This window comes from Amblyomma mixtum, chromosome 5 (genome assembly GCF_055824585.1).
Source record: "Amblyomma mixtum isolate Tamu chromosome 5, ASM5582458v1, whole genome shotgun sequence".
In the NCBI taxonomy this organism is placed as follows: Eukaryota; Metazoa; Arthropoda; class Arachnida; order Ixodida; family Ixodidae; genus Amblyomma; species Amblyomma mixtum.
Window position 1 is genome coordinate 83,233,657 of NC_143016.1, and position 22,928 is coordinate 83,256,584.

A 22,928-nucleotide genomic window follows, 5' to 3' on the forward strand; every position below is an offset into this window, starting at 1 on the left:
TTCATAACTATGGGCCTTGTTACTACATCATCATCACACCACAAATAACCATGCTACACCATTGATTAAAGTAATCGGAGCCATCTTTATTTCATAAAACCAGAAAGCGCAATGAGAAAATAGGTCGCATTTCTTGTAAGCCTATATATCATGCAGATCAGTGCAAATATGTTTTCTCGGGATCATTAATTAACTACCACACCCTACATAGCGTGACACTAGGAAAGGGTGCCGGAGTGTTCAGAGCATGATACCACAAACCGAGAGGCCATGCAGTCGATCACCTTTCCTACTATTTGTCCCATGGGGTAATCTTGCGATCATACCAGACAAACTGTCCCTTAGGTGAGTCAATGTTTGGAGGCAGGAGAGCCAAATAGGTTGCAGCATCAGCGCCTGCATATTTTTTGAAAAAAAAGAAGCAGAATAAAATGCAGAAGAAGCAGAATTATTGTCGTTATGCGACAATAATGAAAATAGAAAAAAAGAATAACAAATTAATGAGAATAACAAAAAAAAAACATTTTCACTGTCGAGTTTTAATCATATAACAAACATTACCACCACGCACCGTTCGCAACATCCATGTCGTTCGTTCACCCGATGTTTCCGAGTTTGGAATGGATCAGACATAAAACATACGCATATCAGACTGCGCAAAACATAATTTCGTGGTGTGCTTTTTTGCACGATGTAAGGAAGTCACCATCAACACTGCGAGGTCTTGACACTATTTGGTGCACTCTCGCTTCATTACTCGTGTCTGCCTTGACTACCTACAGTGCAAATATTTACATCCCGCTACTCCCGAAAAACACTAATCAGGAGTACGATCACAAGCGACGCACTGCCACAGCTAAGGCGCCCTTCGCAAGCATTACTCCTCATCCGCCCCCGCCATCTATGTGGACGCGACACTGAATGCCCTCAGTAGACCGCACTTGCAATTGCAGTCATAGACAATGCTCACAACTCAGTTACATCTGCCATCATTTGGAACTCGACCGACCCAGTCCATCGAGGCGGAAGAGGCAGCAATAGCCCTTGCAGTTACCCACTCCTCTACTGAATATATTTTCTCTGATTCAAAGACAGCCGTATGCATCTGCGATGAAGTTCATGGCCGCACACGTGTGTTTGTAGAGCCTGCATGTTCTCTAAAACAGAGTTCTGTGTCCTCGCTGATACTCCCTGCCACTGCCCCAAAGCCCGCTGTGCCTGTGGCGATGCGGGCTGGGCAATTTTATTTTCTTTTTTTTGTCCATTCTACTCTTTGCCATTGCCCCAGGGTCCATCACGGTGGTCAGGTCATATTTGTTTGTACAATAGCGAGTGTTCGCTGTAAGGGAAGCTGTTATGTGGTTTTAACTACTTTGATGGCACTGCAAGTACATAATTTATCATTTTAACAAAGCAAAATATGATACCAACAAACATTTTTCCTTAAAAAAAAAAAAAAGCAGACAGCCGATTATCAAGCCACCCTAATTACTTGAAGAACAGGTTACCATGCAACCTGTTCTTGCATGTGTGGATGTCCAAGCCACCTGGTAAAACTTTGGCTGCTGAAGGAGGTTAACTTTTTCTAAAGTTAGTTTGTAACAGATGCGTGTGATTGCATGGAGTAAAAGAGCACACTTGGATGTCTGTAATTCTCAAGCTTTATGTAACAAAAAAAAAAGACCACATTGAGCGCACAAATGCAACAATCCAGAAAAAAACTGAAGCAAAAAGGAACTTGTTCAGTAGGCACCAACCTTGTTCAGGTGTCAAGGACCCGTAGTGGCTTGACATATCGGTAGCAACCAAACCTGGATGTACCTAAGATTACGAAAGGTCAAGATAACACAAAACCAAGTTGATAAGCAGTAAACAAAATGTGCCTTGCCTATTTATGTTAGCTATGTAGACTATTCCATGAAAAACTACCAGCACCTTCTTCATGGAGAAGCTGAGCATCTGTGGAGGCAGTGCCAAAGAGAGACCAAACAAAGCGCCTCCACAGTACTCATTGTGGAAGCCTCTAGTTTTGCCATGAAGTCATTAAGTCACTTAATTAATAAGATATTTACACAGATTACAGTTGTGACTGTAACCTTGTTTCCTCCTTCATCAGCACAATGTGTCAAACACAGCAAATTTTGTTCATGTGGGATGCCAGCTGTGCTGAAGTCTGGCACAGGCTTGAACTTTTCAGGTAACATCACAACGTGCACATATATCTAAATGCAAAAAAATATTAAAGTACTGTACATTACTTGGGGTCCCTTCTGAGAAAAAACTACTGACTATGTGCCTTCAATAAAAACGAATCTTTATGATTACAACAAAAGCAAAGTACAGTAAAGGAAGCTGTATAGCTTTCCTTTGTAGCCGTATGGCTGCGCTCGGGTGGACGTCAATGAGTAATTACTCCCTTATTAGAAATCTACTCCACCTTGGGGGATTCCCCTGAAACATTTGGTCTACAGTAAAGATTGAATTGACAGCTAATGAAACAAGCTTTTGAAATGCAAGGTTTCTCATAAAAATTTTTTTTTAAAAGTCGTTACATCATATCCTGGAAAGCACATCTGAAAACTACAACAGACGAGTTCATAAAATAAATAGCGCTTCAAGAATGATGTGGCTTGAAGAAAATGTGCAGGTGCTCGGAACCACATTTGCACTCTCATTTTGATGCCACCTAGTGCTCCACAATGACTACACTCCACTATAAGTCTCACAACAGCTGTGTTTAAAACTGTGCAGGTCTGCATTTCAGTTCTTACAGGTTACAAATTTGCCATCAGGAAAGCAGATGACCTGAGTGGGCTGAAGTGAAAGGTGCATGCAGGCACTAACAAGCACACAAGGACTTGATGAAAATTTGAGACAATGGCTCAACTCATACTCTGGGACCACCGCTTCACCGGAGCAGTCGCTCATTGAGCTAACCGGGACGGCAAGCTTATGGTAGGGCGAGAGCGAATTGATCAATAACTCGAAGTGGGAACAGTGTTGACCAAATGTTTAGGGGAATCCCCCAAGGTGGAGTAGATTTGTAATAAGGGAGTAATTACTCATTGACGTCCAACCGAGCGCAGCCATACGGCTACAAAGGAAAGCTACACAGCTTTCTCAGAAACTTCATAGTTAAAGAAAAATTCGTCCTGGTCCGGGGTTCGAACCCTGGGACCACCGCTTCACCGGAGCAGTCGCTCTACCAATTGAGCTAACCGGAACGGCAAGCTTATGATAGGACGAGAGCGAATTGATCAATAACTCGAAGTGGGAACAATGTTGACCAAATGTTTAGGGGAATACCCGAAGGTGGAGTAGATCTGTAATAAGGGAGTAATTACTCATTGACGTCCACCCGAGCGCAGCCATACGGCTACAAAGGAAAGCTACACAGCTTTCTCAGAAACTTCGTAGTTAAAGAAAAATTCGTCCTGGTCCGGGGTTCGAACCCTGGGACCACCGCTTCACCGGAGCAGTGGCTCTACCAATTGAGCTAACCGGGACGGCAAGCTTATTGAGCAAACCGGGACGGCAAGTTTCTGAGAAAGCTGTGTAGCTTTCCTTTGTAGCCGTATGGCTGCGCTCGGGTGGACGTCAATGAGTAATTACTCCCTTATTACAAATCTACTCCACCTTGGGGGATTCCCCTAAACATTTGGTCAATACTCATACTGGTGTGATGAAATAAAATATCTACTTACAGCATTTACAACCAGGTCCTCGCGAGGGTCTCCATTAAATTCACGCTGCTGAATGAAACTCAGCACAGTGACTCCCACCTTAGAGACACAGTAACAAGAGTTTCCCCAACCTTTTTCACCACTCGTGCCATCCTTAGCAGCTCTGTAAAATATAATAAGGTAACTAGGTTAATGGGTTGCTACTCATGCAGGAAGATATAGTATGATACAGTATGCTAGTAGAGCTAGATAATTATGCAATGCAGACACAGAAACAATAAACTACCAAATTTAAGCAAGCAAATACCCACTGCACAAACTGCTCCATGAGGCTGCAGAGCTCTTCTAAAGTTATGTTGGGGTCACTGAACTTCTTCTTCAGCTCTTCTCCAGGAATTCTCTCCAGCATGCCAGCACAGCTGCTCAAGTTGACCACCCTGTATGAAAGTGTTGTACAAGGATTCTGGTTGTACTAAATAGTATATTACACCACACGTGTGTACAATTTGCACTACACATACTCCTGCCCTCCTTCGGCAGTAAATACGTTGTCACTGGATGAAGAAAATGTTGTAAATGGCAGTGAGAATTTTAATTCCACCACGTCGCAGCAGGAAACGCTTTTTTATCTCTACATGTTAACGACTGCCTGAATTCACAGTTTGTGCAAAACTATATGGTATTTCATATTTCATCTATCTGCAGGTCTAGCATGGCAGCAGTGTGGCCAATAGCAGCAGGCCTGAGGTGCGGTGTGTGCGTTTCAATGCCCAACCCTTTCTGGGGTCTGAGTTGTTAGGACTGATAGTATAAATAAACCAAATGAATTTTGACATTACCCAAGTTTTGCCTTTGGCAAATGTATGCACGGATCAAATGCAAACTTGGCATTTACAATCACTGGACACGCTTTCGACTTGAAGCGTCATTATTTCAGGCTGGCTTTTTATTCGCGCTTTTTAAATCATAACTATACAGTCCCAAGTTGAGTCTTCAGGTTCCAGTACAAAGACCCTGTGGCTCCAGCTTGCTTGTAATGTCGATTATCAAGCAGAATGTGACACACATTAGTACCTGAACACCTAAAAACACCTGGAACTAGAGCTGTCCATTCATGACCAACAAAATTAACATTTTTGACTCAAAATGCAAACATAGGATGTCCGCAAGCTCTGGGGATGATCCTGCCCCTAAGTTGTGATGTGCTTCCTACCTTGCGGATCGCCGAACATTTGAAGAAATTTGCTGCAGAAAAAGCTCAACCAGCTCGATAACAATTCTATTACAGAAGGAGGAACAACGCACCTAGCATGTGGGCGCAGCAATGGGAATAGTTCCTTGCAGACATTAAGCGTGCCAAAAAAGTTTGTCTTCAAAGTGACTTCAGCTTGCTCTGCAAACGGTGCTGTGGAGTTTTTCTGCAAGTAAAGAAAAAAATAACTGAGACGGTCACTGCAAGATGTATCAACATCACTTTTTCATCGCTTTACTGTTGAATGCCCAGCACTGCTCAGGAACAACAGCTGAAATATTTTATTTTCTTGCATACTATGTTAGCTTTGATCTTTCTGTTGCCATCTGCTCCAAGACAGTGCCCTTTAAACTTCATATCATAAAAAAACAGATGGCTGCTCTCACTTCATTTTGTTATAAAGATGCACTAAATGAGGCTGGTTGCGCAGCCTTCACATCATCAAAAAGGTGAATGACAAGTGACTGTTAGAATGACTGCAAGACATTGTACAGCCAAAAATATCTTAATTCAGTCAGAAGCTGAATATTTCACCTAAAAAGCATAACAATGTGGCTCCTCACTGCACTTATTTTTTTCTGACACCAAATTTACGCTTATTTTGTGAGCTTTAAAACTTTGTCCTAAGTTTTTAGCTGCTTGAGCATGATAAAATTTTGAATGATAAATTTTGAGTCAAGAAGGCACACAAATATTCCAAACTTCCCACACTCCCTTTATTCGCCCTTGCTAGAAAGACTATTCATCTGTGCCCACTAGATTGAGACAACGAGTTGAAACCAGCTAAACCAAAAGCTAGGCTCACGTTTACATGCTTAAGAAGAATAAGAAAAGAACAAAACTAGATGAATTGATTAACTTGAAAAAATATCAATGCTACTGAGGTGTCATGGAAACAACAGAAAAGATAACTGAACAAAAGGAGCTAGCTCATAATCAGCTGACCACACTTCAACACACACTCTCTCATCTGTCCTTATCTTTCCTTTCTTCTCTTCCTTTTTCACAAGTAACTTTGCTGCGAACCAAAGTGAGCAATCACAAATGTGCAAAGACATATCAGTGAAAGCCTTACATCTCCAACATGCCTTTATCGTTAACCATGTACATACACACGTGTATAGAACTCTTTTCGACAACAACAAGAAAATTGGAGATAGTTGCCTTGTATGCAATGGCAGCATTGTTCACGAGCACATCCAGGCCCCCATAAGTGCTCTTGATGAAGTCGCGAAACTTGCGAATGCTCTCAAGATCGTCGATGTCAAGCTGGTGAAACTTTGGTCGCAGCAGCTGCTTGTTTAGCTCTGAAACAGCTGCACTGCCACGCGTCTCGTCCCGAGCTGCACGGTAAAAAGAAACAGAACGTGGCATTTTTTTTTTCTCATAACAGCTGAAACAATGCACAGAAAGCTGAGACAATAAAATGGCCTTTTTATAACTAGTAACAACAATCTTGAAACTTGGAAAGAACTACCTAGGCACAAATAATTTCACAAAGACAAAAGAGACGAGGAGACAACGGACAGTCCATTGTCTCCTCGTCTCTTTGTCTTTGTGAAATTATTTGCACCTAGGTGGTTTTTTCCAAGTTTTAAGATGCAGAACCAAAGCCCGTCAACATGCCTTACTAGTAACAACAATACTGTTATAACTAGTGCAGTAACACCGACAATAAAATATTCGTAGCTAATTGATACTAAATGTCCACAATAAATTCTGAGGCACTTATTTCTTTACCATCAGGCCTTTCAATTGGCATCACAGGCATTACATAAAGTCTGCACCACAAGGCACTTAAAAATTTTTTTAATGAACTTTTCGTATCAGGCCCATCAATCATCCATGCCTTCAGTAAATGCACATTTGGGCCAGCTGGCACATAGCAACAATGAAAAAAAAAAAGCAAAGGGATTAGACAAAAGAATACAAGAGACACAAATCAGGTATGGACCTATCAGACATACCGTCCATGTCCTATAAAAGGCAGCAACTTACAGAAAAAAGTTAGGCAGTGTTTCACCCCGGTCATACCCAAAGGCCGAGTGATAGCGTTTTGGCAATAGCCCGAGCCAAATTTGGAGGTTGCCATAGCGGCACGCTCGATTATGACTGGTCATCAGTTATGACCCACAATGGCCAAGGTGAAATTTTTGGGGGTGGGCCAGGCCAAATTTTAGAATTTTGGAAACTACAGAGAATGTTTACTACATTCGAATCAGTGTGAAAGCATGGACTTGTGCTACGTAAAAGACGCCGATGGGCAGGCAGTGCCCCTGGACGGAACAGATAGAAGTTGATGAAGACGACGCTCTGCAGTGCACAGCACGAGAGTGTGGTGCAGTTTATCACGAGGCATATTTGGGTTTGGCTGTGACGATAGCCTAGTGGTCTCGCGCAGTGTCCTGTGAAGCTGATCTGTACGCACTGCCGCTGGTTCGACTCCCAGTCGTGGATGTGATTTCTTTTTCTACGTCTTTTTACTATCTAGGCACATTTTGACCTTGGCTAGGCTGAAGGTCAAATTCAGACAGCAGACACATCACATGGTGTTGAGTGGGGTTGGTGCATCGGCTAGAGCTATTACTCTAAAAGGAAATGCAAAAAAAAAAAGAAAGAGTGTTGCAGGTGGGCAACTAACCAAACAAGACCTTTTGGTATGCCTTAGAAGAATCAGCCAAACGAAAAATATCTACACACTTAAGCTCCTTGCAGACAGTGAATGCAAGAATTCAGTTGGTTGGTTATGGTTTATGGGGTTTAACGTCCCAAAGCGACTGAGGCTATGAGAGACGCCGTAGTGGAGGGCTCCGGAAATTTCGACCACCTGGGGTTCTTTAACGTGCACTGACATCGCACAGTACACGGGCCTCTAGAATTTCTAGAGGCCCGTGTACTGTGCGATGTCAGTGCACATTAAAGAACCAGAATTCAGTTTATTAATGTGCAACAGTGTTCCTGAACGTATGTTGTAAACAGCTGCACTTGTACACAGCTAAAGCTATGCATTATGTTTGTTTTTAAAGAAATCAACGGATTTTAACATGCTTGAGTTACACATTGTCGATGGGGCATAGTGCAGTCAATGGCTATATATGGCTTAATTTCAATCAACCGCGAGTCCTTAATGTGTACCAAAATCAAGGCACATAAATGCTGTTGCATTGTGTTACCATTAAAATGGCTGGTATTGAGTTCGTGACCTTGTACTGAAGGCAAAGAAGCATATACACAAAGCCACCATGTTGGGCTCTTTTTAAATTTTCTTCTAGCCACTGAGGATTTCAATCTCATCTCAGTGTCCATCTGAAGAGGCACAGTTCACAAGCAACATGAATGCCATTCAAGTGCAACTCTTTCCTCTTGTACTTCGTATATCAACCAAATCGCCCCAGTGAAGTTTCATGTAGTGCCATAGACTTAATACTACAAGTGCCATTAATACAGTTTCAGAGAAAAATTAAGCTTGTTCAAACATGCCATATTCACTCACACAATGAACACATTTTTTGTTAAAGATTTGGTGCTAATTTTGGAGGTGATATTATTACATACGGTAAAGCTTGTACAACGACGAATATTGGTGATGCATTTTTTATGCCAGTGCATACATTATATGCGAGTAAATATGGTACTGAATGGGGGTAACACTGAATTTATATAACACTTCTGTAGAGTAAAGGCAATCTATCTCAAGTTATTACTTCTACTTGATGATCCATTCAAAATAAAGAATGCTCGTGCATGTATTGTTTAACATGTGCCATCAAACCTGGAATCATATTTAATGCAGTGGATACAAACCTGTCAGGATGACATCTCCGTCAAACTGTTGGCAGAGAAACTTCACTATGCAAAAGCCAATGCCCTTGTTGCCACCTGTAACCTGTGTGCACAAAAATAAAGAAAAGAAAAGACGTTGAATAACTAATTTATTTTACATCATGGTGACATCTTCTGGTGTTGCAGCATCACTATACAGATTACGAGACAAGTAGTGCTGTGATGAGACACTGACATCAGTATCAGTGCAGTACTAAAATTAGCAGCAAAAATATTACACATTAAAGGTACAGAAACTCACATTTTACAGTTAACCAGCAAATATTTGGCATAAAAAATTTTAACAACATGCCACCTAAATTAATGCGTTATAGTTAGACATACCAAACGATTTCATTCGAGACAAATATATGCTTTTATTATATAAATCATTCAAGGTGTAGCCAGAGGGGGGGGGGGGAGCTTTTCTTTTTTGTACTGTAATACTCCGTCGACCAAAACAACAACTGGTGCCTGAGATCATTCTATCTGTCTTCAATGTCTTTTTCATGCTCGAAAAAACATTTCGGCGCGAACATTGCGAAGTCGGGCTGGATTTCATGATATTATAATTCAATATATTATAAACAATATATTATGATATTATGAACTCGGGCTGGATTTAATGACATTATTTCATGGATTTCATGATTGCATGAATATCATGGCAATGTCCATGCACCTAGAGTCACATAACCCAAGGAACCCCATCAGAGCACAAAGTTTCAAGGGCATTTCGATGGCGAGCGTGCTCGTCGCGGCATCTCGCGGCGGCCGCGGAATCTACGGAGCGCATGAATTTCAATTCTGGGACTTTATCGGTACAAATTTCTCATAAACTTTTGAAGCGAGAGGTGCACTGACATTTCCGAAGTCGCGCTTAAAATTTTCAGTTCTGGAATTTTATGGGTTCAATGTTCTCATAAACTTTTCATGCCAAAGGTGCACTGACTTTTCTAAAGCCATACATAGGAACATACAACGAGACAAGCCAAATCAACACACTATCAAACAAGTTGACAAAGCACGAAGCGTTGTACGATGAGACGAACCGCTGTGGTTAGTCATTTGTGCCGACATGTGAAAGAAAAGAATATCAAAAGAATATACGCCCGCAGAGACATCGACCTTAACGTGTCCGAAGTCACTGACCGCTTCGCTAAACTTTCTCGCCAAGTGAAGTTTGTCCTTTAGGTACCAAAGCAGCAAAACTCAATGCAAGTAAAACCATCTGTTCCTTCGGGTCCATAAATGCATAATTATGAAAACATATGACTGTTCACTAGCTTTTAAAACCACATAAATTTTTGCCGTTTATTGTAACAGTTAGCATCGTGATCAAAGTTATCATGCGAATACGAAAATTACAAGGACAATTTTTATTGACCTTGCTCATTGAAAGCCCAGCCCATGCGGCGCTTCCAAACAAACACACTCGGATATTGGGTTGTTCAACTTGTCGCATCATCCGTGGCTTTCGTTTGTCCTTTTCTTTCTTTTTAGCTGCCTGCTTTTACTTTTTTTTTAATCAAAGCAATACCCTTCTTAAATTCTGGGTGCAGAATAATTGTCACTGTGCAGGCACTTAAAATACACATTTTCTTATTGATTTCTGCATTCTTCCTCTATTAATCTACCTTCCTCTATTTATCTACCCATATGGTGCTCACAACCTGCAGCAAGGCCTAAGTATATATCACAATTTTTGCGATCGTAGTTTTGTTCTTGCCTAGATTGTCTGCCTTTCCATGCGTAAAGTAATCCACAACATGTTAATTTTATATATTTATTACAGATACCTCAAGGGCCCTTGGGTGAGGGCTTTACAGTGCATTATATACAGTGGCTTTTGCTTAGATAAATAGATTTATAGGAAACTTACACATATATTTAAATATCTTGTTTCGAGGTTATGCATATACATCAAGTGAACTTTGTTTCCAGTGACATTTTTTTGCCCTTTATCAAGCTGTATCTTTGCATATGTAATAATCGGTTGAACTTTGCATTTCTAATGTATATTTTGCAGAGCTGCTTTTACATGTGCTCTCTGTTGCGACAATAATTTCGGTGCACTTACAACATACGACTGGTGACAGCTGCTGCAATACACTGTTTTCATTTCATGGCTTTTGCTTTTTCATATCAGCTGCATGCATTGCTTTGGTGGTTTTGAACTGATATAGTTCTAAAGTTCATGTGATATTTTCTTTACTAATTGAATATGCAAAAAATACAGAAGCACTGATATCATGTATTTCTGCCAAAACTTTTGGGTCATACGAAAATGCCTTTTTATAAAAAAAATATATATTTTACTTGTCTTGACAGTGCGTAGCGTTAAAGAGTTCATCTGTAGCATCTATACACAATGTTATTGGCAATGCACTGATATTATTCATGTATTTGATTCCTCGACAAATTATATGAGGAGGGCGCGCTAATCGTTCGAACAAAATTTTTGGCTACGGCACTGTTCAAAGTGGATGAACAACAAAAAAAATGTTTCGTTACGAAAATTGCATATTTAATATATATAAATTTTGTTTGGACGATTAGCGCGCCCTCCTCATATAATTTGTTGAGGGATCAAATACATGAATAATATAAGTGCATTATATATATATATATATTGCTTGGGCTCGGTTAGAAATATACGCAAAAAATATATGAAGACGTTTGTAGCTTAGAACAATTTAATGACGTTTCGGCCGCGGGACGTCGGCCGACGAAGGGACGGACACCGACACACACACACGCACACACACACACACACACACGCACGCACGCACACAACCCAGTGGTTTGCACAGGATAATTTTTTTACAACCCGGACAGATATCATACAAGACAAGGAATGCGCCCCAAGGCCAATATTTAGTACTTCCAAGGTCTTTCCGCTGTTCGAGAGTGCACGTAGAACGTAGTACGCAAGTGCACTACGTGAAGAAAGAATGTAGGCAGAAATGGTTCATTTGAGGCAACAGGGTTCCGAAATGTTGATCTTACCACAGCGACTCGAGTCGATGACATGGTGCAACGGCTTAAATTCCACTTCAGGGGACGACGAGTAATCTGCGCAGGGAGGGTTCAAAGGCCCTTCTATCGCCACCTGAGGTTTGCCTTGCCTACGACGCGTCGCCGGCTCTGCGTTTACAACTAGCGCATCGCGCGCTCGCGATCTGTAGCCGGTCCGTTCGCGCGCGTGAGCATTTTGGTCACGTGACAGTGGAAGATGCGCGAAGACGGGCCGGAGATAGCCTACTATCTCCGTGGCCATGGATAAGTATTCTAGTTCACTATAGCCATGGAGGAAGGAAATAAGTTGCAAGGTTGGAAATTATCAGGGCGGCGTTGACGGAGCAGTACTGTTGCAAGAAGCGAAGTCGCGGTGACTTGTGAACCACGACCATCGAAACCCCTAAAAGCATCCCAGAATAATCATTTTCCAAAAGCACAGCCGCCGTTAGCAGGCTAGAAGAAAAACAAGAAAAAGAAGTCGCCGCTCGTATATTCGCGAGACACGACTAAAATATCTAGAAAATAAAATTAACACAGCAATTTGAATAATTTTTGTCACATTAATCTACTTTCGGTTTCGTTTCGCAGAATATATTCTTTTAATGTCGTTAGAAATCCGACCTAATCCAATCCGTTTGCATGTTGACTTTCGGTTGCTGAAGGGTATCTGCGTTCTCCGAGGATGGGTAGCCAAGGTAAATTCGGAGTCGTCATTTTGCTCCATCCTAAAATAATTGTTCGAAACTTAACATTGGCGATGCAGCGGAAAGCTTGTCGCGATGCGCAATATGTTCACGAGTAACTGATACACCGTTGTTACTTTGGTGTCAGTGTGGAGTACTAGAGTGCACATGCCGAGTTACGGAAGAAGCGTAGCAACGTAACGTGATGATCGTCGCCCTAGTTGCGGCAGAAAGCGTAGTAACGTAGTGTGAAGATTGTCGCGGACATGTTTCCTGCTGACGTATGAGTCTACTGAGGCATTGCATGCATGCTAATTCCAGTGTGTGCATTCATTGAGCCCGGTGGAGTATGCGTACTGCGCACTTGAACGGTGTGCTGCATGTCGAACAGATTCGACCATTGCACTATTTAAAGCCCGAATCGCGGCAAACAGTTAAGCTGCTTGCGTCAGGTTGAACAGAGTAGCTATTACGAAGTCCCCGATTTGTGGTGGGTCATCGTACTGAACTCTCCGATGTGGCTCATCTTTAAAATTCTCCACTCCGTGGTTCCGACTGACCGACATGCATTTTACTGTACCCAAAGAGAATACGCCGGCCTGGAGTAGAAAATAAGTGTCGTTCATTTGCGTGACGCTAAGAAGCGGGCCATTTGATCTTTTTGTGCCTCTCGTTTGCACATATGTTCACTCAACATTCTTGTGTGCTGTTGGAAACTTTAAACTCTGGTCTTGACTACACGAGCACATTTCACGTTTACCTGAATAGAATGTTTATTTGGGTTTCCAGCTGTAAGCCAGCACAGGTGTAATCTTCATTCCAGACTGTGCAGTGCCTTGCGTGTACTGTTCCTAACATAACCAGAATGAACGCAAACCTACAGGCCACGTTTTCTGTCTCCTTACATTTGAACATGTCATTCCACTTCATTACAAATCAACAGAAATCTAGTTTTGCAAATACAAAGAAAGAACTGCCTACAAAAAGTGTGTGCTTCCTGTTCAATATTTGCCTGCATTTGCTAGGCTGCAGGCCCAGCATTTCTTCTGAAAAATTGAGAGCCAGTTTACTTTGGCTGAGCTTTTTTCCATTTCACTCATTTTCGTCCTTGAAAAACTCGACTGCACACATGCAAAAAAAGCGGGACCTTAATTACAGAGTTGACATTCTGATTAAATGAATGCATGCGAAGGTGTTGTAAGCAGATGATGTAGAGGTAGTTCGTGTGCAACGAGTAACACTGCTGCACCCATAGTTGATACCGCAATTATTGATTGTTGTGTCGCACACGCTCTCTATTGGAGGTCACAAACCATGTTGAACGAAGTGTTGAACATGCATTTTTAAATTGTACTCAGTTTAATGAATGCTCTTTTTGTAATCATCTAGCCATGCTTATTTGCTTGTTGTTTTATAGCAGCAGCTTTTTGGACACACTAGCAATGCGATCCCAACAATGGTGTTAGGCCACCAGGTTTGTTACGAGCCAGGCTTTTGCTATCTTTTATTTTTTTTTTAACCTTAACAGAAGCAGTGCAGATCATCTTTACTTCAATTCAACAACTGCCACCAGCAAGGCAATAATGGGGCATGTAGTCTTGTCTAACATGTTTTCAAATTAGAGCGAGTTGTGCATCACAGCTGAATATTTGCACTGCAGGCTTACAAAATATACACTGAGTTCAGAGTGAGCTTGTGGTTCTGAATGTAAAACCACGTTGTTTTTTGGTTTTACGGTTTTATTGGTTTAACGTTTCCTTAATACCTGTGTATTTCCAAAGAAGCAGTAAAGAAAAAAAAAGCGACTCAAGCTAAGGGGATACCATAGGGAAGGACTCCAGATAACTTCGACCACCTGGGGTTCTTTAACATGCACTGACATTGCACAATACACGGACCTCTAGCATTTCGCCTCCATCGAAATGTGACTGCAGCAGTCAGGGTCGAACCCATGTCTTTTGGTTCAGCAGCCGAGCACCGTAACCACTGAGCCACTGTGGCGGCTTGACAACTCTGCTATTGAATGCCCGCATTTTCTGATGGATGCTTTGAATTGCAGCCATCTGGGGGCCGGGCCGCATGGCGACTTCGGTGCTGCACCGCATTCTTGGGCCACAGTGTCGTAGTGTGGCGGTGATGCAGCAGCTGCGCTCCAGTGCCTCCCAGACCTCTGAGCCGGCCCCTACAGATCCCAGTCAGGTGCCCTGGAGGCCCTACTCACCCTTCAAGCCAACAAACTCAGTGGAGTTTGCACTTGCTCGAGCCGATGACATCCTCGCTTGGGGCAGGAAGGTAACTGGCATGCACTGGCAAATTTCTCATGTGGTTCTACTGCAGGCACATTTTGTCTGCACACTTTGCCTCCACATTGTCTTATTTTTTTTTTTATGTTACATTCGATACATTCTGAAGAGTGAATTTAATGAAGGTTAAATGAAATTTTAACTACAACTCAATTTTTCTTTCCCCAGGGCTGTCGAGGTCATACTAGAGAAAGTGGAGCGGTAGCATTGTACTAGTTGCTTGTTAAATAGAAGCATAACACATCTTATTTTCTTACTTCAAAAACACCTAAATAACGTCGAACATGAAATATTACTTAAAAAATTGTAGACTTGCATGGATATATTTTTTTTCTTTTCTGCTGGCTGTCTTGATCTGTTCGAGGACTGAAGTGGAGCGTGGCATTGATTAGAAAATTGTTCATATTTCAGAGTTTGATTGAAAAGAAATATAGCTGCACAGTAGCACTGACATGCGGCAGATAAACAGTTTGGTATGGCTTATACATTGTGAAGTATGGCGGTGTGGTTTTGCCTTTTTGGCTACTACAGAAACTGTGGAGTTGGAAAGTTGTGAATGAGAACGTTTATGAGGTCACGAAATTTTTTATTGAAGATCTAGAATAGGCAGGTTAGCTTGAGATTTCGGATTAGAGATGCCAGTGTAAGCTGTAGTCAAAGCAATAAAGCTGGTTGTGTGATTCTGGGCAGATTTAAACATGCACTACAACGTTTTTTCACTACTACCGATTATGCTGGCTCAAATGATTCCTCATGTGTCCCAGAGGCCAGTGCGAAAAAGAATTGCAGAAATTGGAGCTTGCAATTGAAAGTTATTCCACTTGCAAAATTCAAAACAAAAAGATACAATGAAATCTTGTTTCACTTGCCCAGAGCCAAGATTGGGCGATACTAATCAGAGCCACGCGTTGCACCCAGCTCGCAAAGCATTGTTGACTGCATAGGACAGCCCACAGCCGCGTACTTTGACGCCATTGCTGTTCTGAGTACGCACACCTTTAACGATGCAGGTGTGACTAAAGGAGCACAGCAGGGCTTCCCATGCCTACTTGTGATCCCTTTGGCTTTGGGGTTGGAAAGCTACCACCAATCTGCCCCCCTTTCCCCTCTCCTTCCCCTCTATCCCCTGTTTTGGCAATGGTGTCTGCCGACAGGTTTCTTTTTTTCTTTTAATATATTCTTGGTATCAGTAGCTTGGAACAGCAGCGCCCCGCTCCGCGACAGTTTAAAGTGAAATGGAAAATAGCGCCTCTGGCGCTCTTTTTATTAGTTTGCATTCAATTATAGCGCTTATTTTTAGATTCTTTCTGTTCGAAACGCTTACAATAGTCAGACGCATTGTGTTTTGGATTCATTTCCTAAATATACAAGAATCGAGTTCTAACTCGACCCCTAACCAATCGAACATGCAGCGCCCAATTGGAGTGCTATGTCATACCCGTTGGCGAAAACCACTGCTGCGTTTCTGGCACAGAATAAAATATTTAATATTACGATTTCAGCAATCACATTATTGGGTTGTAAGGCATGACAATGCAGCATACTATGCACGCAAAGAATAAAAACCACAAGCCTGAGTCATTTTGCAAGGGCCCTTTCAAGGTGTTTGAAAGTGCGACGATGTGTGTTCAAAATGACGCGTGCATGTTCTAGGTCCGGCCGAATAGCTGTTAAATTGCCTAAAAGATTTACAGAAGGAGGAGTAGGTTTTTCATTTAAAGGTGTTAGTGACTGATGTTTTGTGGTCAGACAAGGAAAGGTTGCGAGTTATGTTAAAGGAGTGTAGATACCTAATTTTGGTGGCATGTTTTCTTCTCTACAATGATGCGGAGGACACTACTATGTATGAATCACTATGTGATATTCACCTACAACCGTTAAATAATTTACAGTCGCATTTTTCTGTCATACTACTATGCATGAATCACTACATGTTATTCACCTACAACCGTTAAATAATTTACAGTCGCATTTTTCTGTCATACTACTATGCATGAATCACTACATGTTATTCACCTACGACTGTTAAATAATTTACAGTCACATATTTCTGTCATGCGGATTTGATTTTGGTTTCAACAGAATGATGACTGATGTGTGCTTATAGGTCACATGAGGCATGAAAAAACTGCAATATAATTGCTGCTTCTACATTCGTTCTCATTCCATCTCTTGAGACAGGCTGACTTTAGCATTGTAGTGAATTAAAACAACGAAGCTGCGATTATATCGCTGTTTTTTCATGTCTTGCATGACCTATAAGCACACCTTGGCATCACAGTCAACGTTCGGCTATTGAAACTGAAACTGAAATAGCATGAGAAAAATTCTATTACAAATTATATAGCAGTCGTAGGAGAATACCACATGCTAATCTCTGTATTATAATGCCTTACACATCATTACGAAGAGGAAAACACGCACCAAAAAGTTCAGTGTCTATACTCCTTTAATACTTTAATATGAATATGTGTATGAGGGAATGGAGTATGTAACTGAGCCAAAGGTGACAAGGTTAGTTGACAAGAAAGTCTATAATGGAAAGAGAACAGTGATGTTTTGTTAGTTGTGGTAGTCACTAACCAGTTTTAAACCAAGAGTCACTGTGATGTGTTAGCGAGTGTCATTTTCACGTGCATTTGTTTCTGTGACGACCATCCATCCTTTCTTTTTTTTTACGAGTGAGGTGGTGGGAGTCTTTTTCCTCTGTGTGAGAGTCGGTGGGCGAGAGCTGTGGGGGGGGGGGGGGGGGGGGGGCACTATGCCCCGAAGCAGTGTTCCCGGTTAGTGTTTCCGGTTTCGAAGGGACAGCTGAGGCTCGGACGCGGGGCCGCTTCCATCCCCTACGTTTCTTGGAAGGGAGGCTTTTGCACGTGTTCGTCTCTTCTGTGTGTGTTTGTTTTCTGAGCGTATTTGTGTGTTTGTAACTGTGAGAGTGTCAACTTTGACACAGAGCAGAACACCCTTTGTGTAGCCCACAGCAGGAGCAGAAAACAAGCGATACGAGTTTGTGTGCCAGTGTGGGTTAGAGTGTGTGCCCGAGCATGTGCCCGAGCGGTATGTTGAGCTAAGTGACGTTTCTAAAGTGTGTGTAGCTAGGGCATTATATATTGTGTATATATTAAACTTCAATACTCTTAACTGTAACTCTAAAAATAAATAAATAAATAAAAAAAACGTAACTCGTAGTTCGTCTTCCTATCTATATATACATTCATTCCTTCTATCTTAGTTAGCCGAATAAGCTAATAGATGTAGGTTACAACACAATTCATCAATATTGATAGAAATGGAGGCTGCAGCTGTGGCGGCTCATATCGCATGCAGAAACAGAGGTTTAACCAGTCAGTTTTTTTTGTAATGTTCCATGCAGACTTCGCTCTGGCCTCTTACCTTTGGCCTAGCCTGCTGTGCTGTGGAGATGATGCACATTGCAGCGCCTCGCTACGATATGGACCGTTATGGTGTTGTGTTCCGTGCAAGTCCTCGTCAAGCCGACGTCATCATCGTAGCCGGAACAGTTACGAACAAGATGGCACCAGCATTGAGAAAGGTAGTGTATGCACTGGCAATCTCTTCGGGTTTCATCTTTTTGGTGGGGTCAGTTAAATGCCTATTTTTGCAACTTGCATAGAAATGCACAGTACTATAAGTGTGTGCTTGGAAAGATATTGCAGCATTAGTGTGTCCTGTTTATGTGCTAGCTAGTATCTGCATAGCGTATAATGAACAGTATTGAGCATTTTATTTCAGACCGTTTTTAATGCATGAAGTTTGGCTTTCAAAGGAATCAGTTAGACATTTTTTTCTTTAAATGAGGCATTTTAAAATGTTAATTGAGCTTAATGACTGGTGTAGCCTGTGTGCATTTATTTGCAAAATAATTGAATGATGTCTTATTGAGCATGCACTACAGTATAAATGGTGCTTTACTTGCTTGTACTTCCGAAAGCTACACCAAGCCGAGCAGGCAGCTGAAAATGTCACCACAGGCACCCTGGGGTGCACCATTTGAGTGCAGGTGTGAAGGCAGATTTGTGGAGTCTGTGCAGGGGTCTCGTGTACATCATGATAACTCACTTTGTTGTATTGTGGAATCACTATGACGATGGTTGACAGTGCAGACCTGTGAGCTTAAATAGCTAGAAAAGGCGATTTGTTATTCAGTTATTAAAGAAAAAGTTTGTTGCCATTGTTTAATGACATGGCTGGATGTACTGCCTCCATGTGTAACCATTTATAGGGATGCTTTAAATTCCACCTTGCTCAGCTGCAGCATGAACCAATATCCTGTAGCATCCTGGTTCAGGAATGGTTAACGTGAAGTTATACAGTGCAAGTATAACATTCTGTATTGCAAATACAGTCAAGCCTACTTATAACGAACCTGACGGTCACGCAGATCGCGTTTGTTGGACTCCCCCTAATACAGTCAAAATTGCCGAGTCTGCGAAAAAAATTGCTAAGTCTGTGAAAAGTGTCGTTAACTCCATAAAAACTGCTTCATACGCGTGTACTTGAAAACAGCACCTACCGCGGTGCTGTCTAGGTTCTTCAGGGTGGTGATGTTCTCCTCGCCAAGACCCTTGCTGCCAAAAATCTGCTTTCAGGACAGAATATAACTAATCTTGGTTCAAGCATCCATGGCACCTAGTGTCAGGTCGGTCACATTAATCAGATTCCTAGCGGTTTGGGAGTGCTCGTACTTTGTGTACAACAGCTCCATCAGAGAACAGCTGTGCGATATTGTCTCTGCACGAGCGTAGTCATCCAAGTCAACATCTGGCCAGCTATGCATCAACGAGGCGTTGCCGCAAATCTGCACGTGTCTGATCACATCTGTTTTCGACAGCATCATCCATCGTTCCTGGGCACATGCAGTGCCGAAAGCAGTGCAGTGCACGTGAAAGAATGCAATGCACATGCGCACACAATGAATCAGCTGCACCGTCTGCTATCTGGCGCTGCCCGTACAAGGCAGCAGCACAATTCCACTGCATGGCCAGCAAAGCATTCCAGCTTCCCAAATCGCTGTCGTTACTTGATCCACGACCATGCACAGTAACTTTGCTTCCACTTCGAATGCTTTGACCAGCCGGTGCACGTGTAGGCATTGATTCACCTTCTAGGCGATCGGCATGTGCTTGATCGGCGGTTATCTAGTTTCAATGCTGCCTTTCTATTTTCTTTCCAGAGTGTGTCATGGGGGCCGAGAGGAGCTCCTCAGTTTCCATTCTTGCTGGAAGAGCGAGTTTTCCAACTTTGGGGCCGAGTTTACGATGCCTCCTTGGTCACTATAACAAAGTTGTGCAGCCACAGATGTTCGTTGTATCCAAGATAAATTGCCATTGCCCTAAGGCATATTCTGATGGTAGCACCACAAACATTCGTAATAAGCGAGCGTTTTTTATATCTGCGGCCGTTATAAGTGGGCTCAACTATTCGTTAAGTGTAGTCAAAATTTTCTCCATTAAAGGGAGCCTGAAGTGATTTTTACGGTCTTATTCCAATGCAACAAATCTGTACAGGTGCTCTTAGTGAGTATTCGAGTCAAATTTGCAACTCTGCAGGGACTATAATTTACAAATAATTTTTAAAAATTGCTACTCGCAGCCGATTAGGGTGACTCCTCGCCGCACGTTCTTAGCCGCCCCTATCCTGATGACTGGCATTGACAGTTTTCTTTCTTTTTTAATCATTGATATCTTGAGTGTTAATGAAGCTACTTAAACATTTTTGTCGTACGGTGACAACGATGGAACACCGATTGCTCGTGTGCTTTTCTCAACCTCAGTAAACACCACTTCATGATCCCTTTAAGTGGCAGTATTTCACATGGAATTCAATACTACAGACGTCTCTACACAGCCTCAGTTCCGAGTTTATGGCTCACATTTTTGGCTGTAGCCACCCTCAGGCAGATGACAGGTCACAGTAACAAGCACAATGAAACTGCATATATGTGCATTTTCATACTTGTGCCAGTTTCTTTTTCATTGCTAAATCTAGGCAAGGACCACTTTCATGGTGCTCTGAAGTGGCTAATCACTAAAGGAGGCGATGCCCTCGTAAGGAGGAAGCATGGCAGCAAACATTTTGTGCTGTGTTTGTTTGTTTAGTGCAGCACCTGAGTGGAAGAGTGGTGCATGTTCTGCACTGTGGTTTCTTTCTTAATGGTTGTCGTTGCTGCAGGTGTATGACCAGATGCTGGAGCCTCGGTGGGTTATCTCCATGGGTAGCTGTGCCAATGGTGGTGGCTACTACCACTATTCCTATTCGGTAGTGCGTGGCTGTGACCGCATCATCCCCGTTGACATCTATGTGCCAGGTACGACCGTACCAACTGGCTTCCTAATGGTGCCCACCTTGCTTAAAGTGTCCCGAATGTGTTGGAGGTAGCTATGGAATAGTTGTCAGTCCATGCTCTTGCAAGATGGCAGCCAAAGCTGAAATGAAAGTTTGCTAATAATGCTTTGTTTCTCCTGGCATTTATCAAAACACTGAGAGCTGAACCTGCACTTGATTGTAAGCAAGTCAACAGTACAAATTTTTTTATTTGGGGGACCAGTACGCAATGCTCAAGAGCACTGAAAGTGCGACTATAGGGGAAAAAAATTATTTTTGTGGTTTTGCAACTGTTCATTCTATTTCTGTGCATGGAATACTTTCAATTCAACTTTCATCATCTCTTTCGTTGCTACCTATCGCTGCAATGAAAGCTAGCAGCAGCTTATGTAATGCCCACTTCCCTGACACTAGGCAAAACAGTTAGATTAGTAGTCACACTTTTAAAAATCTTTTAGCACAAAGTTAAAAAAGAAAAGCCGGCTCTAAAAGCATGCGAGAAGCTTAGCAAACTGTCAAGATGCATTGCATGGTATCCAGTGGATCCCGTGTGGTCGGTTAAGACAATATATCTCTTATTCCGTGGTTTTTGTTTCCATTTGAGATTTTCCCGACACTTCTCTGTTTTTCCTTTCTTCGTGTTCACTGGGCACCCTGTGGTACCTTTCACTATAGAAGCACGGTTATTTTATGTAGCTCATTTCTGTGTGTTCACCTTGATGCTTTGGTGGTGCTATATCAGAAGCCGTTAAGGGGGGATGAGGGTCTTGAAAACTTTATTTTTCGACATAACTTGTTGAAACTTAGCACGCAGGTGTATCGTAGAATGCTGATTTCAAATAAGCATTTAGATTTAAAATATCTCAGCTGGAAGAAAATTTATCGCAAAATAACATTCAAATTAGGTAATTTCTTACGGGCCTTTATAGTAATTTATCAGTTAAAGAATGATTTTTTAAAAATAAGCAGACATTTGCAAAGGCCGAAAGCACGTCCTAAAGCTTTCTTTTTTCCTTTAAACATTATATATGAGCAATTAGGCCAAGTGTGGGCTAATTACTGCCATGTCAATTTTTTTTTCAAACTTTGTTGTTTATTTATGATCAACAAAATTAGTTTGTAGACATTCTATTAGCTTTAGGATGTGCTTTGGGCCTTTGCAAATGTCTGCTTATTCTTTAAAAATGTTTATTAACTGATAAATTACTAAAAAGGCCCGTAAGAAATTACCTAAAATTAGGATATTTTATTTCGCCATATATTTCCTTCCAGCTGAGGTATTTGAAATGTAAATGCATATTCGAAATCAGCATTCAGTGATACACCCGGGTGCTAAGTTTCAGAAAGATATGTTAACAAATAAAAAAAAAAGTTTTCAAGACCCTCGTCCCCAGTGAAACATTGGTCAAAAAAGAGTCTGCACATAATCCCAGTTCTTCCCTTTCAGGCTGTCCCCCTACAGCAGAGGCCCTCATGTATGGCATCCTGCAGCTGCAAAGGAAGATCAAGCGCATGAGCATGGCCCAGATGTGGTACCGGAAGTAGTCAGTGCATTGTCCGCAGTAGGGAATTAAAAGTCTGCCCATTCTTTTTTCCCTCTTAGGTGCTGTAATAAAGTTGTGTAAAGTTCTGCCTGCCTTTTTCACATGAGTTTCTGAGGTGTTGCATCTACTTCTCCATTGTTCTGCCTTTAGTCTACTGGAAGCAGTGAGGGTCATCATCTTAAAGGTGCACTGAAGAGGATTCTGAACTTGTCTTTTTGCCGCGGGAACTCGATCTACCCGTTCCTAGCATTCTTAGAAACAATGACTTATTGCCC

At 41.9% G+C, this 22,928-nt stretch overlaps 2 protein-coding genes across 2 annotated transcripts; one reads left to right on the top strand and one right to left on the bottom strand.

Annotated features, from left to right (window-relative positions):
• Positions 1-65: 65 nt before the first annotated feature.
• LOC149342845 (carbonyl reductase [NADPH] 1-like) lies at positions 66-12,112 on the bottom strand. Its single transcript, XM_089545361.1, has 8 exons — positions 11,767-12,112; positions 8,740-8,821; positions 6,100-6,278; positions 4,989-5,101; positions 3,995-4,120; positions 3,705-3,846; positions 1,758-1,821; positions 66-396 (listed from the first exon to the last, which is right to left on the bottom strand). The coding sequence occupies exons 1-8, from the start codon at positions 11,788-11,790 to the stop codon at positions 293-295; spliced, it is 834 nt and encodes a 277-aa protein (XP_089401487.1). The 5' UTR covers positions 11,791-12,112; the 3' UTR covers positions 66-292.
• Positions 12,113-12,408: 296 nt separating this feature from the next.
• Positions 12,409-22,739, top strand: LOC149342846 (uncharacterized). The gene is made up of 5 exons (XM_089545346.1): positions 12,409-12,473; positions 14,521-14,753; positions 18,138-18,317; positions 20,957-21,092; positions 22,557-22,739. The coding sequence occupies exons 1-5, from the start codon at positions 12,461-12,463 to the stop codon at positions 22,652-22,654; spliced, it is 660 nt and encodes a 219-aa protein (XP_089401472.1). The 5' UTR covers positions 12,409-12,460; the 3' UTR covers positions 22,655-22,739.
• The last annotated feature ends 189 nt before the right edge of the window (positions 22,740-22,928 follow it).